Source organism: Macadamia integrifolia, unplaced genomic scaffold (assembly GCF_013358625.1).
Source record: "Macadamia integrifolia cultivar HAES 741 unplaced genomic scaffold, SCU_Mint_v3 scaffold2401, whole genome shotgun sequence".
Classification (NCBI taxonomy): Eukaryota; Viridiplantae; Streptophyta; class Magnoliopsida; order Proteales; family Proteaceae; genus Macadamia; species Macadamia integrifolia.
In genome coordinates, this window is record NW_024868691.1 from 23,497 (window position 1) to 34,474 (window position 10,978).

Sequence of the window (10,978 nt, forward strand, 5' to 3'; positions counted from 1 at the left end):
TTTTTTTTTCTTAATGAAAGAAGTACCTGGTGCACGTGGTTCCCAACATTGCAGGATCTGAAGAGGGTCATAATGATAATGGAAAAAAATTGAATACATGATATGTCTATAGCTGATATTGGCTGGGGAAGTTTACATGTCAATCAAAAGGGGTCCTCTACCTATCAAAATACTTCAAATAATATAGCTCAAACTACTCAAATCAAGGGGCCATCCACCTTTTTTGTCGGTAAACTAGGGGTCGTCCACCAAATAAATCAGTAATATAATAACCTTCTCTATGAAATTTACTTTTATATATATAGAAGAAGAAGTGTATATATAAACCAATTCATAGGACCCATTTGATTTTCCCAAATATTATTTGAAATAAGAGGTTATATTGCATATAGGGTCTTACTTATGTTTTAGCACTTGTTCTCAAGTAAATAGTGATTCGAGGGCTACATTTAGATTGAAACCCAACTTAACGATTAGGTTTGTTTATGAGACAAATATTCATCCTCGTAGAAGCAATATATTTACCTCGTAACTATTTGGGATTCCGATGTGATTAATCCATTGTGAAGGTTTGTAAAGACATGGACATCTTTTTCTTAATGGGTACCTTTTAAAGAAGAGTTCTATTCGAATCCTAATAAGTGGTGTCAGAACTAAGGCATGACAACACCAATTTACCTGCAATTATTCCCGCATCAGATTTTAAAGAAAATGGGACGGTACATCTTGAAACCAAAATGTGAGTGAAAAATGGGTATACAAAAAGGAAAAACTAATAAAGCAGTAAATGAGAAGTTTTTTTTTTATATATAATCTTTTCTTTTCCTCTTCGATAGAATGAAAATTAAAAGTGTAGTCAATCATTACAGTTTGAAGCCCCTCCAATACATCTTAAGATGATTCACCTCCATTGCTATCTTTCTAATTATCCACTACAAGGTTCATGCACACACCTTCTTTACCAAAACCAGATGACTCCATTATGCCCAAAATTCCTCAAAAGCTTAGAGGACCAAAGTGGCTCAATAATTGAACTAGCAAAGGGGAGGGAATTCAATATCAGTTTGTATTTTCAATTATAGGAGTCTTCTTTTGTTTAATTTCTATAGTGGTTTCTAATATCTAAGTCCATAATTGGCTTCAATAAAAATGCAATTAAGCCTCCCTAGGTCTCTCCATGTTGTCCCCCCCACCCTTTCCCCCCATGCGGCCATTCTTAATCACTTCTTAACTATTAGTTTTCATTACTCAACTGTACTATCCATCTAGGGTATGCCTTGAGACTTTAGGTTTATTTTATTTTTTTCAGACTTTCTAGTTAGTTAAGAACCTAAGGAGGCATGTTTTCAACTCCTTCTACATTGGGCTTTGCCCATAGATTATCTTCCTCAATAGATCACATATGTGGTCACTCCCACCACCTTAATCATCACTTAAGCAAATGAAAAAAAGTCTATTTGGAACTCATGGAGATCCGATTATTGACCCGATTACACATTCCCATTATTAATTTGTTCCCCATAACAGGAGCATCTGGGTCACATGGTAGTACATGTGAAGTGTTGAGCACAACCTGGCCAATGATCAGTCACTAGTGAACTACCCCTTTTATTAATTAACATCTCTATATATGCAATAAGCTATTGTATTCCAAGACAAGATACCATTTGCTGACAACTGGTAAGTGTGGCACTGTGACAGTGGCTCAATACACCCATTATGTGGGGACCAGCATCGAGTGACGACACGTGTATAGATCTGTTTGGACTGTAGCTCAGCATCTCGACGCGTGTGTGTGCTATAACAGGAAGGACCATTCCTATAAATCTATATAATGCATGTGTAATGTGTTGTTAGTACTCTAATGGCAAAGCTTTCTACTTTTCAGGTTATAATGTCTATAATCTTGAGTTTAGGGAAGGACATATGAAATTATATAAATTTATATGGTAAGAGGAACATATGGGTCTTAAGTATTAATAATTTCAAATGATGGGTTTGGATCTACCAAAAAAAAAATTGATGGGTTGGAAGAAATAAATTATGAATGTCTATGATTTTGCTCTCCCAATTCATTTATTTTCCTTAGGTCTGGTTTGGTGGAAGCAAGAGGGATTTAAGTGAGACCATATCTAAATTGCCTAGAAGAACTCCATTTTTTTAAAGTTTATTAGATTGATACCTGTAAAGAAGATCTCAATAAGGTGTTTCGTTTCAAACCCAAGTCATGAATGATTGATTTGAAGTAGGGTTGTTAGTGCTTTTACAGTGAGAGTGAGTTGTTTGCCTTGGGAGAGTGCCCCCTCTTTCCCTCTCCTTCCATCAATTATTGGGGCTTACTCAACTTAGTTTATTTCAGTTTAGGCACCAATCATAATTTGAACCTAGTGGACTCCATCTTTCCACGTTTGAAAAGACCCCCCAGGGTCGTCAAAGCTTTGGAAGCATGTTCATGTCCATATTCAAGATCCATGTGTGTTCCTCACATCAAACCCCTTGAGTGGAATCCAACTCCTCTTCAACCATAGATTCCTTCTTGTAGTGGGTTTTCCCTTTCACGACCAACCCAAAAAGGGTATCACTCTTAATTCCTTCAAGAAAAAACAAAAAAAAACCAAAAAAGAAACCTAATAAAAAAAGAGAAGAAAGCAACTTAAAACATATTTTGAGATACCATTCATCTCTTAAGGTGGGGCCAACCTCAAATCTTTCAACACCCAATGGAGCAGTTCAGTTCTTCACTTTATGAGCAATGGCTGTGTCTCCACCATTTTTGGGGTTAATTTGCAGAAGAGAGGGTGGGAGGTTCTAGTAGTCTTAACTTCTTCTCTATTGTTTGTGGGGTTATCAGAATCATCTACATCCAATGAGTTTCAAGTCATGTAAGTATATTTCTTGGATCAAAAGCATAGGTTGTTGGCCTTCAGATGTGTAAAATATAGTCCTATAATGGTGCCAACTCTTTCTAGATTACACAGGATATCACCTGATAATATTAAACTTAATCAACTTTTATTCCAGCCCTTGTCTGAGAAAGAGGGTGAAGATCCATGGCATGTGTGGTAGGAGGAAACACAAGGAGGAGATGAGACAAAAGGAAAACAATAGATAAATCTCTCTCCTTAAGTAATTCATATATAACCAGTGCTTCAGACATAATTCATCAGAGGAAAAAATTTGCATTTAATGACCATATTGTTGTGTTCAATTACTTTATTTGCAGGTCAATGTTCTTCAATAACTGATAATTACATGTGAGAATCAGAATTAGATGCCTTATTTTATTCTTTGAACCGGTCTAAGTAATACAAATTTTTGACCTTTGATGACAAAAGATACCATGATATAGAGGGTTAACTGACACAGGGGAATCTAAGGGCATATGTACATGTGGTTGATGGCTGAGCTTTCTTCCCTCCAAGCTTGAAAAGGAAAAAAGCTTAACATGTTCAAGTAAGTGCCTTTCTGAATTTCCAATTTGCAAAGATGGATGAACTAGGGCTTTAACTAGTCAAATCGACCGATACTGATCCTGATTAAACTTCGATTCTTCGCTTACTGAGTCCGACTGAGTTAGGCCAAGTCCAACTGATTGGGGAATGAGATGAATTGAATGTTGGAGGAACTCAAGTTTGACTGTTTGTTTCACAGAAATAGTAATATGAGCATTCATCACTGACTTCAAAACAAGCTTCTTTCTGTCATCTGTGAACTTTATCTGTATATTGTTTGTGAAAGTGTTTCTGCAACAAGAAAAATAGATAAGCAGGACAAAAAGAAAGGGATCTTTCTATTGGTGTCATGAACATTGATATGGGTCTACTATATTATCCACATATCTTGCACTGCAATCATCTATATATGGCTGTAATGATCATAGTTCTTTCTCCCCTATAGCATGGGAAGAAATCATAAAATTTGGGAAAGGAAATGTGTGAGTCTGATGCCTATTACCTTTATTAGTTGATGATGGTGTGCCACTTAGTAAAAATGATATTTTGAAAGAATCTTTTCTAAGCCTCATTTTAGCAAGATTCTCCTTTTTCATGTATCAAACCTAAATAAACCGAAAGATTGTACCTGAGGTTGAAATCTCTGGTTGAGCCCTCTCTATCTCCTCTCTCAAATCTATCACTTGTTAGTACTACCTTGTAAGAAGGTGCCCAAGTCCTTATAAATCTTGGCATTGAACTACTCACATCCGATGTGAGATTATTGCTTTCGCATGAAACCCAACACAAACAAACACAAGCCATTGATAAATGAAGTAATAGTGTCTCAGATTTGGTTCAATGGCTTATGGAGATAAATGGGTTATCCATGCATGTCTTGGTAGTAATAAACTCAGAGATAGCAAGCCTTAAGTACATTAAGGTTGAAACCCATTTCCATGAAGACCAATAATTAATCGACTAGGACATTTGCAGTTCATCATCTTATACGAGTTATAACTTAACTGTTATAACAAGGTATTTGTAACAGCTTGGGCCATAAGCCTCTGTTCAATTATCCAAAACAGTTAGATTAGATCAGACTCTTTCATGAATGTGAGGGTGGTAGCAATATCAAACAAGTTGCAGAAGTTGAATTCCAACATTAATTTCTTTAAAAAAAAAAGGATCCACAAGAAAAGATAAAGAGAGATTACAAAATTTACATGTTCATCTTCCTTGTACATAGAAGTACTTACAAGACTTACAATGCCTTCAATCCTAGGAGAAAATGCTTACCATTTCTCCTTGTTCTTCTTCTTTTTTTTTTTTTTTCCCTCCCTTTTTTTTCTCTCTAAATAAAGAAATTACATATAATTATTAATCTACTCTTCATCCCACCCGGTGTAATTTTTTCTCTTGGGTAGGAAAATCTTCTCGTATTTATTTACACCTTTGGGATTCCTCTTGGTGAGAGTTTTTTCCACTCTACCAAACGCAGCAAAAAGTTCATAACCTGGAAAAAAAAATGATAAATGACAAATCAATAAAAGCTTGAGAAATAAAAAGGTCCATAACACAACATACAAAAACAAATATGAAATAAAACAAAAAAGAAATTTATGGATCAAAGTTCTTGCCTCAGAGGGTTCTTGAAGAGAATAGGAGGCATTTGTGTCCTTTGGAATTTTAGAGACAAGAATACCAAACCCTTGTCCTCTGTCCCTCAAGACCTACACAGAAGTAAACAAAAAAAAGCTCTCATTTTATTTTGCTATATTGCAAAATAAATAGAAAAATAAAAATTTCAGTAAAAATGAAAATCACAAAAATAAATTTCTGGGTAAAATTAAAGAAAAAAAAAAATACCTTGAATGCATCTTCATCTGTTCTATCATCACCAATGTAAACTGGCAAAACATCTTTACAATTGGCAAATCCTATGACAATAGAATAAAATAAAAGTTTAGTGAAAGACCCACATGACCATTATATTCTAATTTATTAACAACAGTATAAGTGGAATAAAATGAAGATCTTATTTTAATTTAAAAAAAAAAAAGATGGGTAGGGCCATAAGAGGCTGCTTTTCTTCATTTTTGTTTTCCCATAGCTTAGATCATATAAAATCGTCAACAAGATAATAAACAAAGGTAATCTTGTGACTTGTGATGGAATGTGTGAGTTATGTTTTTAATAATTTAAATAAAATAAAAAACTTACCAAGTGACTCTAATAAAAATTCCAGTGCCTTCCCCTTGTCCCACTTAATGGTAGGACGGATCTCTAGCACCTGTGTTAAGCACCAAATAGTGAGATACCTTCTCTAATAGTCAATTACAATAAGGATGCATTAAGAGAGGAGGGGGGGAGGGGGAAGGAAAAACACTGTAGAGAGAGAGAACAAGAATCTGATGACCAATTAATGAGTCCAAGTCTTACCTTCCTCCCTTGACTCAGTCGAAGCTTTGGGTAGTCTTTGAGCACTGACCAAACCATTTCCGCGAGGGCGTTCCAATTCTGAAAGTCATACTTCAAGTCAGAACTAAATATCTTTCTTTGGAGAAAAAACTACAAAGAATAAAATTAAAATTAATCGAGACTTTGAATTCTACCTTTTCGTCAACACACCGAAAGTGCACCGAAACACAGAACTTGTTGTTTTCAACTCTTGCTCCTGGAATCGATTTGGTTTTCTCCACTAATGCTTTGTTAACCTGAAATTATTTGAATTTTAATCTTCAAAAGCCAAATTTTTTTTTTCTCTTCTAATTTAATCATTTATGGGATGTTTTGAAAGTAGTTAAAGATTAAAGAAAACCAACCTCCTCAATCATGGGTAAAAATTCACTTGCAGGTTGGAAAAGAACCGCTTGATTAGCCTGGAAGAGAACCAAAAAATTAAGAAACAGAAAACAACAAAGAGAAAACTTTAAAGGGTAATTGTACTTCTTAAAGTGCAACTCACTTTCTTGTATTTGCGACCTTTGGCTGGTCCTCTAATATCCATACCATGGCTACCAGCATAGTACAGCTCTGCTAATTTTACAAAGTTATACACCTACAAGGAAGAAATCAAAGAAAAATTAATATGGATATGGACAAGAAACCAGATTAATTGGTAGAAATTGCAGAAGAAGAACAGAGGAGTAGAACCCAGATAGTGAAAAAAATTACAAATTTTCAAGAAAAAATGTACCTTGTCTCTGCACCTTCCACTCACGATCGCAGTGGGAAAGTATCTAGCCACGTTTCTAACAGCTGCCCTCATCTGCTTTCAAGGAAAAAAATAAGAATTAATAAAGAAATCCCATGAAGGAACTGGAACCCTGAAGTGAAAGACTCTAAAGAGAAGACTAGAACAGTAACTAAAAAAAAAAAAAAACAGAGCACAGTGACGAACCGCATCAGACATGAAAGCTCGATCAGGGTCCTCTACAATCGGTGAAAGGGTACCATCGTAATCAAGAAACATAACGATTTGTTTCCCCTTTGAAGCACCAGTAATTTCCTCGAACATACTCAAAGCCGATGGGTGATGAAACATCCAAGAACCCTGTTCTTCGATAGCAGAAAGAGAAGCAGAGGACTTGATATGAGTTGGAGAGGAAGCGTTCATTGAATCAACCAAAGCATTGATTCTGGGTCCAGGGGTTATTTCAAGATTATTATGAAACTTCTTCTTTGGATTCTTGGGATTGGGTGGCTTCTGCCCCGAAGATGAAAACAGGGACAGGGACGAGTTAGACTCGGCCAACGTTGTAATCGCCATGTTAATTGCAGAGTCTTCATCAGAGATGACCACATTCTGCTTCGTCATCTTTGTTTTGTCACTGAAATGCACCAAAAGATAGCCCAAAATTGCAATTTTAGTAAAACCAAAAGAAACAGAGTCGGAAGCAGATTCTCTGCTACTCCTTAGAAACCCAACAAGAATCACAAAAAAATCCCATTCAGGATTTTGAGCTGTACCTGGTTCTAAACTGAGGGAGAGAGAGAGAAAACTAGAAATTTAATGGTTGTAATGAACGATGAACAAGAGGAAGAAAGAAGCAACAGAAAGGAGGAAAGCTCTGTTTTCTGGCTTTCTGCTCTGCAAGCTTCTAGGGGTTAGAAACCCAACTGAATGGTCAAACCACACCAAGGTCGAAAGAGAGAGAGAGAGAGAGAGAGAGAGAGAGATGGTTAAGGCTTAAGGAGGTGTCGATCGAGAGTGAGAGACACAGCCGCGTGTAGTCAATTTATAGTTGTTTCTCAACACTAACGGACGAAAAACTCCTTCCAGGCCTCCATCCACTCTCTGTTTCTCTCTCTACTTTCTCTCTCAACTCTCTAAGATGGACCCCACAATCCCATGTGGTCCCCGAAATCTGAGTGTCCACATGGACCCCACATGCGAAGGGTACTCTTCCTTCTTCTTCCGCCGTCTTGGCAGTGATAAACCCAATTAGAGTTAGCCTTGTTCCTGCCACGTATGCAAAATTCCTTGGTTGTGTGTCCCGCGTGGCCGACATCCCTAGGATCTGTATCCCACGTGGCTAACTTGCCCCATTTGGGCTTAGATTCCCAATAAATGGGTTTCATAATAAGGTGTAAAATCCCATTAACTGCCACTTAATTGCAGGAAAAAAAAATAGGTGAAAAGATTTCCAAAATTAGCAATAACTGGTACTCCGGTTAGTCGGACAAAAGAAACTGGAGAGAATGGACTCCACTCCTGGAACTGGAGACAACTGGACCGCCCCTTGTAAAGATGTAAACCTTTGTAAAACTAGCAGCTCCCAACCTAAACCAGTAACTCCAAAACCAGCAACGACCATCACCCTTTTCATGTATTAATTCCAGCTTTTTGGTTGAGGGATCTTAAATTCTATTTATTTATTTAAAAACATAATATATATATATATATATTCTGTGTGTATTTTCCTCTCGCATTCTCTTTTCTCTTTCTCTTCTCATTAAAGTATGTGGTTTCTAGTAAAGAAAGCCCTGTCTATCATATGTATGATATACTGGCCGATTACCACTCAATGGTTTCAAGATCTTTGTGTGTTTGAGATTATTGGCTGTAGTAAATTTCTTTTCTACCCAAAAAGAAAAAGTATATGGATTATTTCTCTCTTCATTAAATATATTATTTTATTTTTTACTATTAACTTGACATATAAAATGCCAATATATGTAAATAATGTGTAATTTTTTAATTTATTTTAATAAAAGAAAGTTTACAAGAATTAAAAGGTGTCTGGGTTTCACATGGCTTTGAAACTTGATAAGGGGGTCTACATCCATAGACTACCTCCTCCCCCACAACCAATTCAAAGGGAACATTTAGACCAAATTATATGCTCTATGGTTCCTTGCTTCCAAGAAATTACCAAGAAAGAGTGGAAGACATTCTAGAAGGGGAGGTTCTGCTAACTTCACCTAATCAAGCTTAAACAACTTTTTGGCCTAGAAGTTGCCCTTGGATCATGTATGAATAGAATCAATTTTAGTTTTAGCACAAGAGATTTCTAAAATATGAGTACATTAGAGCTGAAATGTAAGATAGATGTACCTATCCATGTGGTTCTTTGTACATTACTTCTTTCTCTAGGTGACCATGTTTGGACTATGAAGTAACCTTTCATGTGGGCTGTTACATAATAGGCCACAGGACTTAAAAGGATACCTTTCCATGTTAGTAGAGATGCATGACAGAGCCTAACCTATCAAAATATTCATAAAACCATAACTTGGCCTGTCCCATGAAGTATGCAAAAGAGACATATTGATTTCAGTGGGTAACTAAGTGAGATATTCCTAGCCAGGGCCCAAGGTTTCCGCAAAGAGAGTCAAATATCCCAATACTATAAGGGCTATACCCCTACGACTAAGTCCTAACCAATAGGGGGAGGGCAATGTGGGCTCCAATTTGATACGGGCCCACTAACCTAACTTGATTGAAGGTGTGGAATGTGAATCCTCTATATCCACCTCTTACATTATTCCAAAGAAATATAATTTATTGGATGGTCCAAGACTCAAACTTTACACTAATATATAGTAAATGTTTGGTCTCATTTCAGGGTTCTTACGAGATATACAAAACTAAACAATGAGAAGCCAAATTAACCAAGGACTGTTTCAAATGATTCAGTATTATTTTTTTTTTCAAATCTACTTCAAATTTGAAATCCTTTTCACATGGAATCGATCCGTATATTTGAATTTCAGTAAAGGAAAGTTATTGGGACTCTTATCCTCAATCTCCCTAGTCCAAATATGCCTCCTTATCATGTAAAATTAGAATGAAAAAAATATATATTATAATTACAATTATTAATTTTGTGGAAAATATTTTTGATTGAATCAAATGGATTATAAGAAGATCCTTTTAACATGGAATAAATGCTATATTTTTTTAGGGAAAACAATGCTTCTTGGTCATTTAGCCATTGTGCCAAAGTTGTGGCCAATGAGGAGACACATGGGCATAAACAAGGTGGTTCTTCGGAATTCACAAGGGTGCATGGTGCATCGTTTTACTACCCTCTATGTCTGCGCACAGGTACGCATGATCAAGGAATATTCATTTGTCTTATTATTTTTTTTTAACCCAAAAAAAATTAATAATATTAATTTTCTGCATTTGATATGACTGAAATCTAATGTCACATTGGATCATTTATTTTTATGTTTTTTTCCTTCCCATCATCTCTTCTTCTCTACAGCAGGAGCCGTTTTCTTTTAAGTGGGTCAAAATTTGGGGCCTTGGTTGGTAGAGGTCAAGGAAAGGGGTTGCGTGGGGCATAATATTTTGTCTGGCTGGGGCTTGAAGTTCATGTGATTTGCCCATTAAATGGCTGTTCTAGCTCCATGTCCCATGCTTTATGTCAACTAGCTGACACCATAGGTTGAGGTTACTTCAAGTTGAATACTGGGACCAGTTGAAGAGAGATTTCCTAGTTAGGTACCTTCAATGCCCATGGATTCTTCCACGCATCAATTTTATGCTGAACTATACTGTTTAATAAAAATGTTATTCCCCAACTATGCCAACCTCAAATATGATTTTCTACTCTAAACATTTTTTTTTTCTTTATTTGGCCCGGGGAAGAGAGAGAGAGAGAGGTGGAAAGAACATTGGCCACTAGATTATTCCATTCATGTACGGGTTTGTCAAAGATTCCTAGATGATCTTGACTCTTGAGTAACCAATTAGTATTAAGTTAGTATTTTGCATTTTGCTTGCTAAAAATGATTGAGAGACTTTTGACATATGATATCTTAGCTTGACATAACATCTTATGATTTGTGGGCATATCTCATGTGGAGAAAGTTATAAAAGTATTATTGTGCAAACTGTAGAGGAGATACCACTATTTTTTTATCTGCTTAAGATCAGCAAAGAATATAAGATATCACTGTTGTTGATGAACATAGATACTCTTGTTTCTTTTCTTTTCTTTTTTTTTTCTCACTGTTTTCACATGACATTAATAGAAATAAAAATTCTATTGGTTTTGAAATTTTTTAACTGTTTATATGATTAAAAAAATCAG

The 10,978-nt window shown here is 35.9% G+C and overlaps 1 protein-coding gene across 1 annotated transcript; it reads right to left on the reverse strand.

Annotated features, from left to right (window-relative positions):
• Nucleotides 1-4,563: 4,563 nt before the first annotated feature.
• LOC122066456 (probable trehalose-phosphate phosphatase 6) lies at nucleotides 4,564-7,632 on the reverse strand. Its single transcript, XM_042630261.1, has 11 exons — nucleotides 7,404-7,632; nucleotides 6,835-7,264; nucleotides 6,631-6,702; nucleotides 6,400-6,492; nucleotides 6,257-6,313; nucleotides 6,047-6,148; nucleotides 5,874-5,951; nucleotides 5,655-5,724; nucleotides 5,301-5,371; nucleotides 5,072-5,164; nucleotides 4,564-4,947 (listed from the first exon to the last, which is right to left on the reverse strand). Exons 2-11 carry the CDS (start codon nucleotides 7,249-7,251, stop codon nucleotides 4,879-4,881), a joined length of 1,122 nt encoding a protein of 373 aa, XP_042486195.1. The 5' UTR covers nucleotides 7,252-7,264; nucleotides 7,404-7,632; the 3' UTR covers nucleotides 4,564-4,878.
• Between the last annotated feature and the right edge of the window lie 3,346 nt (nucleotides 7,633-10,978).

What these genes read in the sequence shown, in the direction of transcription:
- LOC122066456 (XM_042630261.1), bottom strand. Translation starts at nt 7,251, where the DNA reads ATGACGAAGCAGAATGTGGTCATCTCTGATGAAGACTCTGCAATTAAC. An exon ending in CAGATGAAGATGCATTCAAG is followed by an intron (nt 5,165 to 5,300) that starts GTATTTTTTTTT and finishes ACTTCTGTGTAG; the next exon opens with GTCTTGAGGGACAGAGGACA. An exon ending in CTCTTCAAGAACCCTCTGAG is followed by an intron (nt 4,948 to 5,071) that starts GCAAGAACTTTG and finishes TTTTTTTTCCAG; the next exon opens with GTTATGAACTTTTTGCTGCG.